This window comes from Diospyros lotus, chromosome 8 (genome assembly GCF_014633365.1).
Source record: "Diospyros lotus cultivar Yz01 chromosome 8, ASM1463336v1, whole genome shotgun sequence".
Taxonomy (NCBI): domain Eukaryota; kingdom Viridiplantae; phylum Streptophyta; class Magnoliopsida; order Ericales; family Ebenaceae; genus Diospyros; species Diospyros lotus.
The window spans coordinates 38,055,021-38,077,664 of record NC_068345.1 but is presented as its reverse complement, the minus strand read 5'-3'; the positions used below and the strand labels follow the sequence as shown (position 1 = coordinate 38,077,664).

At 36.1% G+C, this 22,644-nt stretch overlaps 1 protein-coding gene across 1 annotated transcript; it reads right to left on the bottom strand.

Annotated features, from left to right (window-relative positions):
- Nucleotides 1-1,061: 1,061 nt before the first annotated feature.
- Nucleotides 1,062-20,901, bottom strand: LOC127807482 (uncharacterized). Its single transcript, XM_052345352.1, has 8 exons — nucleotides 20,235-20,901; nucleotides 20,000-20,060; nucleotides 9,237-9,478; nucleotides 7,686-7,887; nucleotides 4,666-4,797; nucleotides 4,435-4,535; nucleotides 4,213-4,331; nucleotides 1,062-1,535 (listed from the first exon to the last, which is right to left on the bottom strand). The coding sequence occupies exons 1-8, from the start codon at nucleotides 20,685-20,687 to the stop codon at nucleotides 1,472-1,474; spliced, it is 1,374 nt and encodes a 457-aa protein (XP_052201312.1). The 5' UTR covers nucleotides 20,688-20,901; the 3' UTR covers nucleotides 1,062-1,471.
- Between the last annotated feature and the right edge of the window lie 1,743 nt (nucleotides 20,902-22,644).

The following is a 22,644-nucleotide window of genomic DNA, read 5'->3' as shown; positions in this document are numbered from 1 at the left end:
TGTGCACAAATCAGGGAGAAGAAATTGTAGAATTTACCTCCAGAGTTCGTTTAATTCATTGAAGAACATTTATACAAATGGTGCCTACTACAGTAACATATTGATAATTGAAACGATAAATAACCGCAATTTCTACCAGAACCACATAACAATCAAAATAAAAATCATTAGCATTAGCAGGCCCTTGAACCCCAATAACAACAGCAGTATACAGGGTACTTTAAAAAAAAAAAATCAAAATAACAGATATTTGAAAACATTTATCAAATTAGTAACCAATTTAAAACGTCACAATCAACGCAACTGCTTGCGTCCCCTCGTGACAATGGCCAAACATTGAAGCCCTAAACCTCCTCCAATACCCACTACACAAAGCAGAAATCATCTCTCACAATCCTTGTAGATATCTTAAAAAGAGAAAAAGAGAATGACAAAAACCAAACTTCGTGGGACAGACTTTTGCAGATTGTTTCACTTAGATTGTAATCTGATAAAAAGATAATATGCTCCAATATCATTTCATGGTTGTCAAATGCGCAAAGAGGACTTGGAGCCGAGGCTTGAGGCACAAGTGCTTGCCTCATGGATGCAAGTCGCACGTGTAATTGTGAATAAAAAAAATCTATGCACCACTAATTGGAGCTTGTTTAAGGTATCCAAAAGCTACCGTCCATATAAGACGAGCTAAGACGGTGCAAACTGATAATTGAGAGTGTACCTCCAGTTACATGTCAATCCTACAAAAGTAGAAGGTTCTGAATCGTGATGGAGATTGAAGCCTAAGAAATGAATAGTTTTCTCCAGCAGCCAAGTTACCTGTCTGGAGCAAGCACAAGATGTCCAAAGCTACCTTCCAACCATTTCAACAGTGAGTTATCAAATACCCGTTCACTGTGCCGCAAAATTTTCAGAAGCCCTGATACACATCATTTTGTTTCTTCACCCAGCCATTATCCAGGGCAAAAGTTGCAAAGTGATGCCCCTCGTGAGTACACATTTTGGAACATAAGTACAAGGGTTTATGAAAAGGGAATCACAAAGGACATTCAGATAACACCCAGTAAACTTTAAAACCTGAGAATTATCATTTTCAATCCCCCATCGAAATTCTCACGGGGTGCCATAACAAATACAAAATTACAAGCATTGCATTCAATTTTGACAGCTACTTCTGCAGTAGAGTCATTATGGTGAGTCACCTAACCAACTCAGAATAATATGATTAGCAAGACAAAGTTGGTGGATAGAGCAATAAACCCATTTAAAAAAGGCATTGCAATATCCCAGAGGTACTAATTGTGCTCGAGCTATTGGGTCCAAATTTTATAGCAATGGAACTGGAAAGCCAAATCGATTTGGAATTTCATTTTGCCAGTATACAGAAGTACAGGAGTAAGCCTATTCTACTCACAGCTATTCCATCTGTCTAATTTTTTTAACACTTCCAGTTTCAAGTTCCAGCATCCCTAATTCATGTTCTTCTATCCTTCTTTCCACTAGATCTTTTTTCCTCTGCCTCCTTTCGTCTTTGTTGCCTGCAGTGCAAGTACAAGTTGTTAGAATAAGGCTAAAAACTTTCTACTAAATCAATCGGTCAAAAGCTATTCAAGTTGCAATAAGAACCACATAAGCACTGGTTAACTGATTGCCTTCAATGACATATTTCACATTTTCTGATTGCTAGTTCCTCTTGTCACTGTCTTTCCAATTTTCCTGTGTCATGGATCCAAACTGCTAAGCATTTGAAGTGTCATATGAAATGCCTTGGGAGTTTCCAGGAAAAGCATGCTTTCCATAACTTGTTATACAAGTGTGCAATTGAACAACAAATAACTCTAATATCCTAGTCCCAATTGGCGACTCCTAACGTATATCCACCCCCATAACCAAGTCCATAACTTTAGAGCATCATTATGCAAACTTCTGACAACCAAGCTTCAGAAAAGCTGCTCACTTATTAATTATTATTGTATAGCAATAACAACTGCACTCAGGAAATAATTCTGACATCAAAACTGTTACAGCTAAGTTTTTGATTATTTGATTTTCAAATCCTCTTTAAAAAGCTCTCCCACTCACACCAAAACTGAATAATAAATCCACCAGCTCAAAGATTGGGCCTAAACTAGCTATGCAACCTTTCATGTTCAAGCATTGAAATTCTCTTCCAAATTTGATTCATTGTCATTATTCAACCATAGTCATACAATATCATAGTATACTGGTCAATACTAGCTGGTAAGCACCGTCCAGAATGAGAAAAAAAAAACATTATAAATTGAGCATATTCCTTGATGGCTTGCACACCAAAACCTTACCGGCCTTACTGGCTCACTAGGATTTTTTGGGTCATACTCTAGTTATAGATACTGTACCATAATGGAAGGTTTCCATACATGGGATTAGTTTTCATTCTGCTCCTTGTACTGGCCAGTACCAGTGGGTACTGGCCAGAATGCCAAATTACCGGTGTCTTTGTCAGTATGCACGGCACTCATGCTACTTGTTAATAATTAGACACTCTAATTCTCCATAATTCAACTTGCACATAAAAGTCTCACACTCAACATTTTCCAAGCTTTCGAGCATTGTTGTTAAAATCCCGATTTTACGCGTACGATTTTACAATTTTGTGATTCGGAGACCCCTAAACGATTCAAATCCCATGTAAAATCCAATTTGGGATAAAATCCTATAAAATCTCGATTTTACACATACGATTTTACGATTTTACGCTTCAGAGATCCTTAAACGATTTTTCGATTCAAAGACCTTCATTGATTTAAGTTGCAATTTAGAGGATACTTCTAACGTCTCAATGTCACATAGCATCTGACATTGGAACTTATGCAATAAATTGTTATATTTTGCCTCTAAATTGGAACTTGATTTAACATTGATTGCATAAGTTCCAATGTCACATAGCATCTAACATTAATTGCATAAGTTCCAATTTACTTGATTTAAATTATAATTTTTTCTTGATTTAACATTGATTGCATAAGTAAATCAAGACAAACAAGTAATTAATTAATGGACCACCAAATCCCAAATAGGGATTTTACTTGATTTAATCAATGTTAAATCAAGAAAAAAATACAACATAAATCTAATGGAAGACGTTGAAAGAATCCTCTAAAGAATTTTAAGCTATATTTTACCTCTAAATTACTTATATTTTGCCTCTAAATTGCCTATACCAACCTACTAGTTTTTGAGCTATATTTTGGAAATATCATCTTTTGAACTATAATAAGAAATAATCAGGTTATTAAAAGATATTAATTCATTTTCTACAAAATTATATTATTATAAACATATATTTACAAAAATTGAAGGGTATTTTTAATTATCTCTAAAATCTTACGATTTTACGATCTAATTTTATGGACACTTTTTCGATCCCACTTAAAATCCCGATTTTAACAACCTTGCTTTCAAGTCCATGCTTCATTGAAATGCAAAGCAACCAAGGCATTCAAAGTTATTCAGGTTCTATCATTTAAGCCTAAAGAAATTTGCAGTGTCAGTTATTTGTCTCATTTATGTTGTTGCTTTGTCATATTGTTATTCATTTTCATATTTGGTTCTAAAGAGAACAAGTGGTTGTAAACCTTGAATAAAATATTTATTGGGTTGCTTGGCTTCCTAGAGCCTGATTAAATAGGATTTAAGAATTTATTAAAAGTTGAAATTTTTTTATTAAAATTAAAATAGACTCAATATACCCCCCCCCCCCCCCAAGTCTAACCACAAGTAGGGACCAACATTTGCAACTAAATCATACCTAAGTGTCTCCCACCAAATTTTCCTTGATCTTGGTCTTACCTCTTTTGCTAGATATATGTTCCATTCCATATACTCTCCTCACAGAAGCCTTCAGTGGTTTTCTTCTCACATGATCAAACCATTTTAATGAAGTCTCATGCATCTTATCTTCAATAGAACCCACTCTAACCTTATCAAAATAACACCATTATTAGTTTTATCTTTTCTTGTATGGCTACTCATCCATCTTAGCATTATCATCTCTATGCTCACTAATTGATATTTTCTCCTAAAGACCATATTTCTTCTAATGACAGACCAAAACAAAAAATAATAATGCATTTAACAGCTTGATCTATACAATCAATGAAACCTGCAAGCACAAACTTTAAATAAAGATAGAAAGAAAATGATAAAATATTTAGGTCTCAACATGTAACTTACGCAAACGCAGTATATCCAGTACCAGCATTAGCTGCAGTTAATAATGCTGCATGTGCACCAGCCGAAGTTACAGAATCCTGCCCTCCAGGAGGCAGCAAATTTCTTCCATCACCATCCACCTGATATCAGAAAATGTACAACATTAGCAATTAATACAGAAAGATACACAACTCACTATAGCTGGCTGATAAAGACAGGTATATTATATGCAAATATGAAAACCTTATCCCACTTTGACTTCTTATTTTGCCTGCCATCCCGAGACCCAGACTCCACTGCAGCTGGGACTGGATGCAATCCACCAGAAGCTGCAGTTGATACACCTGCAAATCATACCAATCCACCAAGAAATATTAGGTGATAATTTGCCATTGCTAACATATTAGAAACATGCAATAAAAAATAAAACTAACAATAATCAAAGACAATTCATATAAAAGGTTTCTAGTTGACCTGGAATTGGAATGTTAACTTTTGGTGCTGAGGCAACCACTCCAGGTTGTGTTCCTCCTGATACAAACTCAACCTTCGGACTCTTCTTCCTTTCCTGTTCTTTCCTCTCCATTTCACGTTTCATATCAGCCTCTACAGAGCATAGCAACATGAGTGACTGGATCAATATTAACAGAAATATAATGGCACTGGCAACAGACATTGTCAATAAAGAAATTCATGTAGAGGCACCATAAACTAGTGCAGGGAGATTGACTTGTCCGAGGTTCAGAAATTCTCGGAAAGTGCTGCACATAACAGTTTAGGCTTTTGCTCAGACGAGGCAAATTCAAATCATTAATTGGTGTCCATAAAGAAATCAAATAAGAACTTGAAACTGAATTCCTAAATGATGCAGGCCATAAAGAAAAACCCAAACTAAAAGAAATATTGGAAAGTGCACATTGGCTTGACTCAAGTAAAAAAATTTACAATTTCAGGTTTCATTTGAACATACAAAGTCGGATGTAGAATTGTGAAAGAATAATTTTCACAGAGACAAATTTTTTATCTTTCAAATTATCATCCTGCATGCATGTTCATATAATATTAATATAAGCACTTTATTATGAATGTTCATCATAGCAAAGATTAAGTTTTAGTTTCCTTTTAAATTGTACAATATATTATGCAAAGTTATTTTGATTTATATAAATTAGAGCCTACTTTCAAAGCAAGCACTCTTTACTTTTTTTTGCTAATTACTCTTGCCTATTTTTTAATATTTATAATCTTTGAACTATTATTATGTTCTAAAGGATAATAAATAAATTTTGTTTAGTAAATTTTATAATTACGCTTAATTTTGAGTGTCAAGAAATAGAGTACTAACATGTGCACAACATGAGCATAATTGAGTAGATGTTACAGTCAATGTGTGGTCATACAAGCAAAGACAAAAACAGAAATACAATAATACATAAAAAGGTCGGAGGAGCACCTATTGGAGAAAAAATGTGGGAAATGCAAATAAGATAATTTGAACATGTGAGAAGAAGACTCAAAGTAAGGCAAGTGGATGAAACGGGATGGAGTTTAAAGCAAAGAGGTAGAAAAAGACCAAAGAAAACATAATTAAACCTTAAACATGATAAGATATAATGGCCTTACAGAGGATTCATGTAGCCTACCCCACCTAGAAAAATTAAAGCTTGTGATTCTTGTTATTGTAAATATGATTTCAAATACTATGAAACTTTGATATTATGTGAATGTATGCTTCACAATTATCAAGTATTAATACACCATGGATGGAAATTTCAGCTCATTTAGAACAGCTTAAATACAGACGGACAAAGGGATTTTGGGAAGAACGTTTGTTAATTCAGAACCGCATATAATGGGATTTAAAGCTTGATATTTTGTTTATTTGTTAGAATGCTGTAGCTAATGGCAGTAGATGTGTACAGAAATCAAAATGGAATTTGGAAGTGTGGATATCAGATATCATCTGGAATAGTACGTACCAGCATGTACAGAACAGTATCACCAACTATGCTGCCCAACACTTTTGTCATTTTTCAACAATTTTAAAATTTTTGAAAAAAAATTAGAAACAATAAATAGGTGTTTCAACATTTTTCATTTTGTTTTCATTTTTAATTTCTCTCCCCTCCCCCCCCCCCCCCCCCCCCTCATTGCCAATAACCTTAGTTGGCAGAGTAGTAGTCAGACTTCACACAACCCTACCTGAGAGTTGTCGAGATGCTGGCAACTCCCAGAACAGCTCTAGGAGACATCACAACTCACAGACCTCGTCAGTGACTCCTAGCAAGTCACAATAGCCTGACTAACACTGCCAATGGAATCACCAAAGTACCCAATAGCTTCACCAGTGGTGGGAAGGAGAAAAAAGAAGGAAAGGTAAAAATAGACAGAACCAAAAATAAAACTAAAAACATGAAAATGAAAGTTGCAGACAAAAAAATGAATACCAAACAAGAAAGCTTGAGAATTATGCTGATCATGTCTCCCTTTTGGGTTGTGGCACTAAATAAGGACCTCTATTCCATCTCACATCACTTCTAGCATAAGATATCATAGGAGAGTACCCCTTCATTAGCCAAGCTAAATGCAAGCAAAGCTGTGTCCAGCTAAATTCAAGTAAGGCTGTGTGCTGGTAGCACTTGTTGACTGTCTAATGCCTCCTGTTGATGCAGCTATTTCTTGTCCCTTCCAAGTATATACTCTCTGAAAACGAATTAGCCCAAATAGTCTCTCTCTATGGTTTTAGGTATCAAAGTCTCTCACACTGCCCCAACCATGTCTACTATGTTTCCACAAGGTTGCAGAAAGAAACAGATGCTTATTATTCTAGTCATCCTATCATTTTGAGTGTTCAAACACCTGCAAGCTGAGCAACATTTTCCGTCATTCTTGAGGGTGTGAATATGCTGCAAGCTGAGTTAAAATTGAGCTTCTTGCCAAACAGTATTTACAGGATGAGTCAAACAAAATTATCTACAGCTAAGAGAAGGGGCAAGCCCCAAGAAGATAATGCCGCAATGGGAAATAAAATCAGATGGATAGCTACTTGTAATTGTTTAGTTGTTTGGTAAAGGGAGAAGCAGAACAGGAAAGTCTCCCAGAACTGGATTACAGATCAGGTATGAGATGACATCATCCTTGACAGAGAAATTTTATGAATTTATCTTTGACCAAATCACTAACAGGGGCAATATGTGCAAATGGACGGGTGGGTAGCTTGTTAGGATCATTTCTCATATCGCAACAATTACATCTTCATCATCATCATCATCACAAGCCTTAATCCCACTAGGCGGGACCTCACATCACCTTAACAAATGCCGAATGTAAACAAGCAAATGCTATATGTAAACAACACAGCTGCTATGCAATATGAACTACAAACTTAACAAGCAAATGCCATACGTAAACAACACAACAGCTTTGCAATATGCGCATATGACCTATTTATATGGTGCTGTAGTTTAGGAAGTGTGGAGAGATTTTTTAGTTACCTATTTCATCATAGAAATCACTTTTGTCGTATCCATGGGGGTCAAATACATCTTTACTGAAACAAGTACCTATCTCATCAATATCCTGATATGTCACTGCATGCCGCAAGAAATCAGGATTCCTGTATTCCTTCTTGTTACGTACTTCTGCATTGTAGCTTTTCCCAAGTCGTTTAAGGTAAAGAAACTTGTTTATTTTCTCCTGCATAGAGAACACATTTAGTGAAGATTTCAGGAAAACCACCAACAATACATTTAGAGGAACCACATTATAGCATGGCTTTAACAACACAGTCAATGGCATAAACATAGCTAAAAAGTTGTATCCAACAAAAGCCACCTAGAGTCCCCCAAATTTTAAGGTGTAACAAACTTCTGTCAAGAAGTTGGCCGGTAATTGGAGGCAGGTCACTATAGGCTCCAAAGAGGCAAACTCTAATCAATCATAATTCAATGACGAAAACATCATTGACCTCCTCGATGCTAGTGAAAAATTGCCCAGAAAACAAACGATGGAATTACAAGACGCTGTTTGTATCAATCATCAATTATTGAGATCAAATCTTTGCACAGCTGACTTTAGACTTCTCAATAACCACCACCAAGAATAAGGGATCTACCATTTTTTTAAGGGAAAATTACAACAACCACCCCTGTAGTTTGCCTTAATTGCGAGAACACCCTCAACATTTTGAACATAGCAATGGCCAAAGGGGGGTAAAATTACCATTTTACCCTTCCTTTCTCTCTCCTCTCTCCTCCGAATCAAGAATTTTCTTTTTTAAAAAAAGAATAAACAGTGGTGGTCAGCCACTGCTGGCCACCACTGGTGCCACCGAAGCCTGAGCCCCGAAGACCACTGGGGTTCTATCGCCACAGAGAGAGAGAGAGAGAGAGAGAGCAAAATGCTTGTTGCCTGTCACCTTCATCTATAAAGCCTCTGCCCAGTGGCTTGACTGTGGAAGAGAAACCCACACAAAATTAAGGGGCAGATCATTGTGCATATACATTGTATATCCAGAGGGGAAAAAAAAAGAGAGAGAGTGAGAAAGTATGTTGAGGAAGAGAAGTTGCAATCATTGAACAAAACGAAAAGATTACAAGAAATAAGTCACTAAAAAAATTTAGTTCAAACCAAGAATGCTCAAGTCCATTATCCCCAAAAAACTCAGAACTCTGTTGTGTGTGAGATAGCGGTGTGCCTCAGATGTGTGGCTAATTAGGTTACCAAATTCAGCCCAAAAATGAGCAGTTTTAGAATACCATGAGTGTTTAAGGTGTAAATATAACAAAGTGCCAAACATATTCTGGGTATTGAATTGAAAACATTACACAGGCACAGAACAATAACAACAGTGTCATAAAGTATCTGTGTCTCTTCAAACTTCATGCAATTGATAATCTATGGAAGAAAGGGAAAAAGGGCCTGTCCAGTTCCAGACTCGTGATGATGCAGTATGAAGCACCTTTGAAATAACTTAAGCCAGGTACCTCTGTGAGTTCTCCTATTCAGCTTGTAACAAGAGAAATACAGCTAAGAAAGGCACTTACTTGCAGTTCATCTGAGCACTTGTCCTTTGGGGGTGGAGGAAGAAACCTGTCCAATGGATCAACATCCTTAGACAGCATGGTAACTGCTTCTGCATTTGCAATAGATTCTGAATCATCGACAGCACAGTTCATTGTGCGAGATTCTGAGGCATCCAGTTGCTCAGATAATTGAGGGGTACTAGCCTGTGCGTTGGGTGTCAGAGCCTGAGTATTTCCAGTAGGTGTTCTTTCTTGAATATCACCTACAAATGCAACCAATTATTAACTTAGAGAGGAAAAGAAAGTAAAAGCTACAGAAATTTTCATAGTAGATGCTTCCTGTCTTCTATATTTCCAATTCTCGGTACAAAAATTTCCAGCATATTTTCATAAATAAATTTTCAGCAAAAATTCAGAAAAATTTACAAAACCCAACTCCCTGTGCATGTGTGTATATAAATATATATATACACACACACAGGGGGGGGGTGGCTCAGAAAAAGTCACAAAATAGAACTCAGAGACCAAATCTGGGATTGTTTATCCCAGATCTGGATTCGACGAGCAGTGTGTGTGTGTGTGTGTGTGTGTGTGTGTGTATATATATATAGAGAGAGAGAGAGAGTGGACGAAACCTTTTCAACAATGCAAGGGAGGATCTGGGTTCGACGATGATGATTGTGGACAACAAAGAGTGAGGTGAGAGTGAGAGAAGGGCTGCAGTGGAAAGGGTTTTGGTTTGTTTCTTTTGGAATGGAAAGGACTAGAAACAGAATTGGGTTTTGCATTTCCAAAAACTTTTGAAACGTTTTCAATCTTTTGGAAATGACAATGACGTGTCAAACCGTGTTGCCAGTTTTTCCATTCCATGTTTATGAAATGAAATAAAAAGCTAGAATTCATATTACAGACCCACTATAAAGGCCTGGTATCGTGTTGTATTTGTTGTTGGAATGACAATTTTGAAAGCAGAAAAGTTTCCAAACAGGACCTTAACTAGCATGCATAATTGATTCAAACAAGTAATTCACACCAGTGACAAATAACTGTAGTCTTCTTATCATGGAAAGCGGAAACTGTCAATTAATTGCAATTAAGCCTCCGCTATTCCAAAATTAGAATTCATGTAACCCACCCCAAAAATGCTTGATATATTGTTGTTGATGTTAAGTCTCAAGGTTTGACATGTCATTGTCATTTCCAAAAGATTGAAAACATTTCAAAAGTTCTGGAAATGCAAAACCCAATACCGTTTCTAGTCCTTTCCATAAGCTAGAATTCATATTACAGACCCACTATAAAGGCCTGGTATGGTGTTGTATTTTTTCTTGGAATGAAAATTTTGAAAGCAGAAAAGTTTCCAAACAGGGCCTTAACTAGCATGCATAATTGATTCAAACAAGCAATCCACACCACTGACGAATAACTACAATTTTCTTATCATGGAAAGCAGAAACTGTCAATTAATTGCAATTAAGTCTCCGCTATTCCAAAACTATAATTCATGTGGCCAACCCCATAAATGCTTGATATATTGTTGTTGATGTTAAGTCTCTGCTAAATGGAACATAAGCATAGATGAATCCAGAACCATCAGTTCACAGAAGGGGTGGAACCAGAAAATTTTAATGGGGGGACCAAACTTACACGAGCAAGATTTGGACAACTAATGAAATATAAATAATTATTTAAATACTAAATTTATTTTATTCAAATAGCACCTCTCTTTCTGAAAGCAAAATTATCTATGATTGAATTTATATAAAAAGTTTTTGGTCTCTATAAAAAGAGAGAAGAATAAGGAGGGAGAGAGAGAATGTATAGATTCCAAAGAAAGGTGGGAAATTAAGGAAGGTTAAGACTAATAGGACTTATAATTAAGATTGAAAAGAGAGGAGAAAAGTTGTTGGTAATGGGGCACCCATGGGACTCAACATTTATTTACTTGTCTCTCATATAGTTTTTGGTCATCCCTCTCCATATTATTTTAATTGTGATAAGAAGAAGATTTTATAACGAAATAAGAAAGCAATAGCCCAAAGGAACAATAGTGCTCCTTGGAGAGATAATGCAAAGTTCAAACAAAAAAGGCCATTCTAGCATCCCCAGGTCTGCCCCATCCGAAGGGTACAATCAAAAGACAGAAGAACTTGTAGGATTAGTCTTGACAATGTACAGGACCCTAGCTATCCCAACTTGATCATGGAAGACACTTAAATTAACTGTTACCTGCAAAAGTAGCTGGCTTTTAAAGAAAAACTCCCTTGAAAGCATCACAGCTTAATCAAGAGGACAATGCCCAGAAGACAATTTCACACTTCAAAATTTCATACAAAACCAAAGATGCTCTGGGGATTTGCCAGCACTTAGGGGTCCATGGCCCCTGCCTCCCCACAGAAAGCAAATAATTATTACACAAGTCAATAGCTGCTGACCAATCATTAAAAAAGGTTTCTGCGACAATAAAAATAGAATACATAGATACTCGGAAATAGTTGTGTTGCCCATTGAACAAATAAGATACTTAGATAGAAAGATTCTAAGCGAAATGGGAGGTGAACAATGAATTCGATCACACTCGTATTTGATCTCCTACTAGATATATATATATATACACATGAGCAGGCCTTAGTTTGCTCCTTGAATATAGGAATTCAATCTTAAAAATACGGTACAACAACAGATATGATAGGATTTAAACTTGAAAGGTAGATTTCTCCCATCTTTATGGGACTACTTTATCTATAACTTCTTATCCTTTCTTTATCTCCTCAGCTGACTTTAATTTCAAACTCTTCTCCTTATCATCTTATCTCATATTCCACCCTGCACTTATCATCATTTTGTCAGAATTCTTCAACAATTCCCCTCAAGCTGATGAATAGATATCTCTCATTCCCAACTTGACTCTAATTAATTCTATAAGCTAAGAGAAGAATGATTTCTATTTCTTCATTAATGAACAACATGACTCCTCTCTTCTTATAGAGGGAGGATACAACAAATTAGGATATTCTAAACTATAATCAATCAATCAAAAATTTAGGCCATCAATCAAGGGACTTGAGCCAATCCTCACAATTAAGGGATTGGAGCCAATCCCCACTAATCAAGGGATTTGTCTCCTTCCCCACAATCAAGGGATTAGAGCCAATCCCCACTAATCAAGTGATTTGTCTCCTTTCCATTTCAACACTCCCCTTTAAATTGGCTTGAAGATATCTTCCATGGTAAGCTTGCTCATTAGATTTTCAAACTGTTTCTTACGTACTGTTTTGTGAGAACATCAGCAACTTGATCAACTATTGAAATGTAAGGCATACAGATTACCCCATTGTCAAGTTTTTCCTTGATGCGGTCACCAATCAAGACTCGGCCCAAAGCCGACCCGACCACGCCGGAACAATATTTTAATACTTCTTAAATTTTAGAATTCTACTTGGTTTAGGATTCTACTTTATGTTATTTTAATACTTCTTAAGTTTTTAGAATTCTACTTGATTTAGGATTCAATTTCATGTTTCTACTTGATTTAGGATTCTACTTCATGTTGGATTAGGATTTATTTCTATTAGGATTTTAGTTGGATTTTGTTTACAAATATTAGATGGATTTGGATTAGCCAAATACTATAAATATGCCTAGAATCTAGAGTTTGTAATCAAGTTTTAATCAATCAAATTTCAGCAAGCTATTTGGGTTTTCTTAGCAAAACAGTCTTGTTTTTGCGTCTTCTTGAAAGCCAAACTTCGGCCATTGAAGTTTGCTCTTTCAAGGGTTTATTTTGGTGTGTTTTTTTTATACACGCGCTACACGCTGGGTCACTCCTTAATAAAATGCTTATCCACCTCTACATGTTTCATTCTATCATGGAGAGTCAAATTGTGAGCAATGGAGTAATCTGTATACCTTACATTCCAACAGTTGATCAAGTTGGTGATGTCCTCACAAAAGGGTTACATAAGAAACAGTTTGAAAATCTAGTGAGCAAGCTTGCCATGGAAGATATTTTCAAGCCAGCTTGAGGGAGAGCTTTGAAATGGAAAGAGACAAATCCCTTGATTAGTGGGGATTGGCTCCAATCCCTTGATTGATGGCCGAATTTGAGGGATTGATGGCTGGATTTGAGAAATGATGGTTGGATCTGAAGACCGACGATCGGATTTAAGAGACAACCATTGATCAACGACAATCGCAACGGAGACTAACGGCAACTTGCTCTTGTTAAGCACCGAAGAACAAGAAGGTGAAGGGTCAAGGTTGCAGCGGCTATCTATTGCGCGTGCCACCTGAGTTTAGCCATCATCATCGCTAGATCTGCAAGTCACCATGGCTAAACCACTGTCTGCAACAAGTCTAAAGTTGGAAGGTTGGTGGCCGACGTGCCTAGGGTTTAACAGTGTAAGGGCCATCTGGGGTTGAACAGTGGTTATCGGCCTGCCTAGAGTATGACAGCGTAAGGGCTGCCTAGGGTTTGATGGTGTAAGGGTGACTTCCCTGCTCTGATACCATATAAGCTAAGAGAAGAATGGTTTCTATTTCACCATTAATGAATAACATGACTCCTCTCTTCTTATAGAGGGAGGATACAACAAATTAGGGTATTCTAATTCTAAACTAAATTAATCAATCAAAAATTTAGGCCATCAATCAAGAGATTTGAGCCAATCCCCAAAATTAAGGGATTGGAGCCAATCCCCAATAAACCCATCTCCCTATCCTACTCCCTATTATATTATAAATAAATCACTCTATTTTTAACTTGCCTTGAAAAGTGTGCGTGCTCCAACCCACACTCCATATTCTCTTCTCTATTTCACTCCATATTTCATTTATTTATTTTTATAACCTTCAATTCTATTTATTTTACTTTATTTATAATTTTAACACATACACAAATTTAATAATTAAATACACAAATTAATAACTAAATATACAAAATAATCAGATATACACATAAACAAAATTAATAATTAATTAAATACACAAAATAATCAAATATACACATACACAAAATTAATAATTAAATACACAAAGAAATTCCCCAAACAATTCCACAAAATTCACCCAATCCATCATACATACAAAATACTATATATATACATCACAAACTGCAAGTATTTGAAGGAGGGAGTCGTCGCTACTGTTGGAGAAGGGAGTTGTTGCCGATGTCGTCGACGTTGCTCCTCTCTGTCGACAATGCTCGTCGGATCTGGTGCTGCCAAGTCAGAGAAAACGACATTCTGCTTGTCGCTGACACCAGATCCGACCATCATTCTTCTTGTCGTCACTGCTGGTGGCCGCCGCCGCTACTGCTCGTCGCCAGCATTTTCTTCAAAGTACAGAGAGGCGTTGAGACAAACTGGAATAGGGAGCAAATTTCAGCTCCTTATTTCTAGCGAGCCATTCGAAGCTCAGTCAAATTTTGAGGAGTGACAAGACAGATAGAGAGATGCGTTGGAGATGAATTTTAGCAATTTTCTCCTCAAATTTTTTCTTGGCGAGAATTTAGGCTCCGCATTGGAGATGGCCTAATCAAGGAATTTGCATCCTTCCCCACAATCAAGGGATTGGAGCCAATCCCTACTAATTAAGGGATTTGTCTCCTTCCCAAACAATTAAGGGATTGGAGCCAATCCCCACTAATCAAGGGATTTGTCTCCTTCCATTTCAACAAATTCAAACCCTTGGTTAGTTATGGCCTTGGTAAAAATATCAGTTTCTTGTAAACCAATAGGAATATATATAAGGTTGACTCCTCCATCTTCAATTTCCTATTAAATGAAATGTCGATCAATTCTTGCATACTTCATCCAGTCATGTTGAACTGGATTATTCACGATACTTATGGCTAATTTGCTATCACTATATAGCCTTGTAGGGGCAGTTATAGGTATCTATAGATCTTCCATTAGTTTCCTAAGCCAAATTATCTCACATATACCTTGAGCTATAACTCAGTACTCTGCCTCAACACTACTTCGAGCCACCACACTTTGTTTCTCGCTTCTCCATATAACAAGATTGCCCCATACCTTAGTACAATACCCGAATTTAGACTTATTATCCTCAATAGATTTAGCCCAATCAACATCTACAAAACCTTTTATTTCTCGGTCTTCATTTTTCCTAAACAACAACCCCTTCTTAGGAGTTCTTTTAAGGTATCTCAGAATATAACAAGCAGCATTGAGGTGTTTGCTAGTGGATGAATGCATAAATTGACTCACTACACTCACTGAATATGCTATGTCAAATCGTGAGAGAAATAAGTAGATCAATTTACCCACTAACCTTTGGTATCTTCCTTTGTCTATTGGATTTCCCGTGCCATCATCTTTAGTCTTCCAATTTGGTTCCAACAATGAGCTGTTGGCTTACAGCTAAGCTTGCTCGTTTCCTTCAGTAGATCCAATGTGTATTTCCTCTGGGAGATAAAAATTCATTCCTTACTTCTTGCCACTTCCATTCATAGGAAATACTTTAGTTGTCCTAGGTCTTTGACTTCAAATGCTTACTGCAACTGCCCTTTAAGTGCCTCTATTTCTTGGATATTATCACCAGTAATAATAATATCATCTACATACGCTATTAGGATAGTTTCCTAGCCATCTGTTGTATGTTTAGTGAACAACATATGATTAGCGTGCCCCGACTTATACTCTAGCTAGTTTAAGGTTGTACTAAACTGTTTAAAACATGCCCTAGGGGATTGCTTAAGTCCATACAAGGGCTTCTTCAACCTAGAAACTTTTCCTTTCCTGCCTTCTATCTCAAATCCTAGAGGAACCCTCATGTAGATTTCTTCTTCTAGATCATGATTGAGGAATGCATTTTTAATGTCTAGTTGGTGTAATTCCCACTCCAAATTAGTTGCAAGAGACAATAGGACACGTATAGAATTTAGTTTTGCAACCAAAGCAAAAGTCTCTTCATAATCCAATCCTTGTATTTGGGTGAAGCCTTAGGCTACCAATCTTGCCTTGTACCTATCAAGACTTACATCCTCATTAGGTACCGGACCTTCCTCCTAAGGTGATGATTGGCCTTGCTTTGGGTCACAAGTCCTTTGAAAATAAACCAAAGGTGGTGGTTTTTTAGGAACTTGGACCAGTTGTTACCCCCCTTGATCTGTTACATAACTAGAAGTAGGAGTAATCATGGTAACTGCCTCAGGACAAAACAAAGAATCCCAACCTTGCTATGCACTAGAGGTGCCCCCCTACAAAGATATGGGAGAATAATAGTGATCCTCGAGAAAAGAGACATCACAAGACACAATAAATTTCTTAGTGTTAAAATAATAACACTTGTAGCCTTGTTGTGTTGGGGAGTATCCCCCAAACACACACTTCAAGGATTTAGGTTCCAATTTGGAGTGATAATTATGCATAAACAAACTTCGTACACCCAAAGACCATTGGAGACAATGAATTAAGCATTCGGGTAAGGAAAGGGTAGTTAGCTAGTGTCAGATCCTGAAGCAGACAGTAGGGAATTCTCTTTGTTTTAGAGAGAATCTCGTGGAAACTAAGAGAGAGAATGAGTCGAGAATTTGGGAGGAAAAGTTAAGAGAGAATTTGAGAGAGAATGAGAGAAAATTGAGAGAGAAATAACACTGATTCAATTATCAAAAGTGAGTACAACTGGGCTGAGGCAGGGTAGTTATACTGCCCAGCTGGAAATAGGCGCCAAAACGGTTGCCTAAAATCCTTTCTAGAACCAGCCACTTGCTTCCCCACTTGTAGGCGTTAGTTAGCTTGCTGCACATGCTATCAGCCAGCTAAACTCCCCTTCTAATCAACAGAAACGGAAAAGCTACTATTTATTACAATATTCCTCATGTAGCCGCTAGGTACGTGACAGCAAGACAGGTGCTCAAGCGAGTCTTAAAATTGAGAACTTAGGTAGGAAGTCTATTGATGAGATAAGCAGTTGTAAGTATAGCCTCCCCCCAATAGGAAGTAGGAACTGAGCTTGTAAACATCAAGGATCGAGTAGTTTCAAGAAGATGTCGATTCTTTCTCTCAGCTACTCCATTTTGTTGTAGGTTATAGGGACAAGTACTTTGATGAAAAATCCCATTTTCACTTGGATAGTTACCAAACTCATTTGAAAAATATTCCCTTCCATTATCCGATCGAAGGATATGGATTGATGTTTGAAAAACATTTGAGTACCATTTGGTGAAATTTTCTGAACGTTGCATAAACTTTAGACTTTTCTTTTAGTAAGAAGACCCAACAAGTTCTGATATGATCATCTATGAAAGTGACAAACCAACAAGTATTGATAAGGTTAGGAGTTCTTGTTAGTCCCCATACATCACCATGTACTAAATAGAATGGTATAGTGGGCTAATAAGAATGAATAGGATGAGAAACTTTTGTTTGTTTGACAAGAATACATTGCTCACATTTTAAAGACTCGCTCTCTTTATTGATAAACAAATGAGGGTACAAAATCTTCAAGTATCTAAAACTAGGATGGCCTAAACGTTTGTGCCATAACTGAATATTAAAATATGAGCTAATAGAAAATGAGGATATATTACGTAAACTACATAAAGTGGGAGTACCGGCTACTCCATTAACATAATAAAGGTCTTCCTTTCTCTCAGCATTGCCAATCATCTTTCCCTAAGTTAGGCCCTGAAAAACACAGTGAGTTGGAAAAAATGTCACTTTACAATTCATGTCCTTTGTTATCTTGCTGATTTGACAATAGATTACACTTCAATTTAGGCACATATAAAACAGATTGCAAATGTAGACCATCTATATATACTGATCCTTCTCCTTTAGCATAGAATATAGTACCATCTACCATAGTCATTGTTCTAGTCTTATCACACCTTTTATAGTTTGATAATCCATGCAATCAACCTAACATATGGTTTGAAGCTTCTGTATCCACAATCCAATCATCTACAGACAACATTTTAGAGAAATAACACTAATAAAAAATACCTTGTTTGGCATGTGATACGGTTGGTTTTGGAGATTTAACCAAATCAGATAGCTTAGTGATCTTTGTTTGGTCCAGTACTTACTAAAGGAGTTCCAATTGATCTGTTGTTAGGGTAAGATTAGTCATTTTACCCTCTTCAACTTCTACTGCATAAGCTGCTTGAGTCATCTTCTTTTGTTTTTTTCCCTTCTAGTTTGTTGGTTTCCCATGAATTTTCCAACAAGTGACAGTGATCGCACCACTATTTCTCCTTTTGTAATTCTCCACGTATTGGTGTTGTCCTTAGTTTAGAAGTGGCAAGGGCTAAATTATGGGTGTTATTTTCATGTATAGAGAATGAGTTCAAACATTAACTTCTTTCAGCTTTCCTCCCTTTCTTACCTCTACAAATGCTTCCTGGATTGATGGGAATGGTTTAGTTCCAAGCAATCTTCCTTTGACTTCATCCAAGTCAGAATTAAGACCATAAAGAAATCAAACACCCGTTCTTTCTCCACCATTTTAGCGTATTTAATTCCATTTTCAGTACACTCCCAACTAATATCATAAAATAAATCCATTTCTTGTCACAATTCAGTCAACATGTTATAATAATCAGTGACTGAATAATTACCTTGTCAAGTGGTTCGAATAACTGACTGAATTTCAAAACATTGAGTCGTATTCTTCATATCTAAGTAGAGATCTTGCACGGTTTCCCATATTTTCTTAGTTGCCTTATAGAACAGATAGATTCTGCCTATCTTTGGCTCCATCATCCATGGAATTGATGAGTCAAGCCATAACAATGGAGTTTGCGTCCCAAACTTCATAATTAGCAACTTCATGATCTGGCATAGGAGTACCACCATTTAAGTATCCCACTTTTCCCTTCCTTTAACAACCAACAAAACTGATCAAGGCCATTCTCGAAAATTAATCCCATTCAATTTATGTTGTGTGATTTAAAGGATATGGCTGTCAAGAGAAATAGGAACAGATGGAGTTTGTGGGGTTCTGGTGGGTGCATGATGGGTAGTGGAGGTTTCACTAATTGGTGGGTTGCTAGTCATCTTGGAACAACTGTTTGGTGAAGAAAAAGATAAGGTATGCAGCCACTAGATCAATGGCTCTAGTACTATGAACAAATAAGACACTTTGATAGAAAGATTCTAAGCGAAATGGGAGGTGAACAATGAATTCGATCACACTCGTATTTGATCTCCTACTAGATATATATATACATGAGCAGGCCTTAGTTTGCTCCTTGAACATAGGAATTCAAACTTAAAAATACAGTACAACAACAGATATGATAGGATTTAAACTTGAAAGGTAGTTGTCTCCTATCTTTACAGAACTACTTTATCTGTAACTTCTTATCCTTTCTTTATCTCCTCAGCTGGCTTTAATTTCAAACTCTTTTCCTTATCATCTTATCTCATATTCCAACCTGCTCTTATCATCATTCTGCCAGAATTCTTCTTCAACACCCATTACATGTGACAAATTAACTTGATAAATGCTTTCACCCAAAAAGGATTATTGAGGCAGTGGTCTGACTGAATTGCATGATTATATAAATAAGCCCCACTAAATTAACATTAGGAAACAGTCTACAAGGTATATGCCGTATGTTTAGGAATACATACATGCATGACTGCACTATTTTAATCTCATTGACACATTAACACATGGATGGGTATAAGATTGTACGCTAAAAAACCGCTTTAAAATTGTCCTGAAAATGAGTAAAATGGAGAAACTGTAAATTGTTTCTAATTAGATGACATATAGTATCAATAGTAAATTGCCCAGACAGAAGCAGTGCATACCAACGCTCGTTTGAAATTGTGCATCAATCATGACAATACCAGTGCCCACTATCTCGCCCTCCTGCAATCGATCGGAAAAAGAATAGCCCAGTTAACTAAACATGCATTATTGGCCAAGCTAACCCACCTGGCACCTTTTTGCACAATCATCCTTGGTCGAAAAGTGCATTCAAAATCAAACTAGAATTCCCAACACCAAGTAAAAATACATACATTTAGACAAACCCAGAAGTACCTCGGCTTCAGGAGACATTGCCGCTTCATCGTGGCCATAATCAACAATAGCCAGCCTCCCAATTCTCGCCCTACCGGTATCCACCGGAGCTTGCTGTGGCGACAAGCGAGAAATCTGAGGCGGCGGGGGCTGCTGCTGCAAGGGCGTCGAAGGCCTGGACTTGGAGAGTGGTTTAGGGGTAGAATCGTCATTGGAGAGAGGTGTGCGGTCGACGTCGTTGGCAAAATCAGAAACCCTCTCGACGCTCTTGTTATTGTTCGAATCGCCTTCTTTACTGTCGATGTCGTCGTCCAAGTGCTTGGTGTCTTTGACAGCGTTGTTCGGCGGTTCTAGTTCTAGTTCTTGCTCTTGCTCTTGGGGTTCTATGTCCTCCATTTCTTCGTCGTCGTCATCGTCGAAATAGGTGGAGGAGATGAGGTTGATGCCTTCAGATACTCCGCCGCGTGCGGCCATGGATTTCTAGGATTTTGTCGGAGCCAATCGAAACAAATTGGGAAGAATACTAGGGCTTTACCATGAAGAAGATGATAGCATCGTCGTTGAGCACGTCAATCTCAGCGAATTTGGAGTTTCCGTTCCAAAATTTCAAAATCGGTGTTTCTTCACGAAGCGAGGGCTCGCACTCGGAGTAGCCCTGGAAAGGGAAATTTGCAAAAATAGGACTCCGGGTAGGATACTTTGCGAAAATAAGACACTTTAAAAATCTTTCAAAAAATAAGGCTGGGTTCAGTTTTTAGTTTTTAGTTTTTAGTTTTTAATTTTGAGTTTTAAATTTATTTTTAAATTTTTATTTTATTAATTTATTTATAAAAAATTAAAAACATATTTTTTTTATCATTTTAAAAAATTATTTATCAAAACAGAAAATTAAAACAGGAAATTAGAAACACGTTTTAATGATATTTTATTCAATAAATTTGATTATTCAATAAATTATAAATATTTAATGTTAATATATTATTAAAAAATATATATACATTTTAAAGTTAATAAATTTTATAATATTTTTTTCTATTATAATAATAAAATATAAATAAATAAATGTGTCTTAAGTTTAGAGTTTATTTTTTATAAAAACACTCAAAACAACTTTTTATTGTTTTTAATTTTCTTTACAAATCTTTTTTTATTTTCAAAAATGCATTTTTAAAAACAACAAAAATAACGCATTTTCATTATTTTAAAATACTGAAAACTAAAAATGACTTGAAAATAGTAAAAAGAACGCAACATAAGATTTTGAATATATATTAAACAAAAATATCCTTACTTTTAAGTTAACTATTTTCGTGTTATTTATTCTTCTTTTTCAATAGATATTTTCTTCTATCTCTATTACTCTATATATATAAGATACATATATATATCCATTTATCAATATTTTTCTTTTACCACTCTCTGTAACCTAAATATATATGTATATATTATTCATGTTCAATAATTGGATTCAAGATATGCTGGTCTCTCTCGTTCTCTCTCAATTGTGTATACATATATTATACATATACAGTGTGTATTTGCGTTGATGGAGGAGAAGAAGAGACAAATGGCGGCCATGTACAAAAAAAATGAGAAAAACGATTGCAGTAGAGCCATGACATCGTTAATTGCGGTCATGACTGATCTTTCACTGCGACTATTTTAGTTTCTTGTCGTGGTCATGACAGATATCTTTAACAAATAAGTGTTAAGTATATTGTTAAGGTTAAGGATATCCGTAAATAAGATATTTGTTAAAGATATTGGATATTGATAGATATCAATTTAACAATATCGGTTATTGATAATAAATAAGACAATATGAAAGGTTTATATATAAGAATATTTTGATAAATTTTTAATGCATAACTGGACTTAACTACTAATAAAAAATAAATTTTTTTGATAAATTTTTGATATTTTAACAGATATCTATTACGGATATCTTTAACAAATATCTTTAATAGTTATTTGTTAAAGATATATGTCATAGCCACGACAATAAACTGAAACGGTCATAGTGAAATATCAATCACGACCGCAATCAGCGATGCGCCGATGCCATGGCCTCGCTGCGATCACTTTTCTCATTTTCTTGTACATGGTCGCCATCTATCTCTTCTCCTCTCCCATCAACGTAAATATACAATGTACATGTATAATATATATATATATACACAATAGAGAGAGACCCATATCTCTTAAATCTAATCATTGAACATGAATAATATATATACATATATTTAGATTATAGAGAGTGGTAAAAGAAAAAAAAATAATAGGTAAATATATATATGTACCTTATATATATCGAGTAATAAAGAGAGAATGAAATGTCTATTGAAATAGAAGAAGAAATAACACGAAAATAGTTAACTAAAAAGTAGGGGTATTTTTGTCCAAAACACATTTAAAAGTTTACTACTGAGAG

Coding starts and splice junctions, on each gene's coding strand:
- LOC127807482 (XM_052345352.1), bottom strand. CDS start 20,687: ATGGCCGCACGCGGCGGAGTATCTGAAGGCATCAACCTCATCTCCTCC. Junction 4,536..4,665: donor AGTTAACATTCCAATTCCAG/GTCAACTAGAAA, acceptor TATGATTTGCAG/GTGTATCAACTGCAGCTTCT. Junction 4,332..4,434: donor AGAAGTCAAAGTGGGATAAG/GTTTTCATATTT, acceptor TTCTGATATCAG/GTGGATGGTGATGGAAGAAA.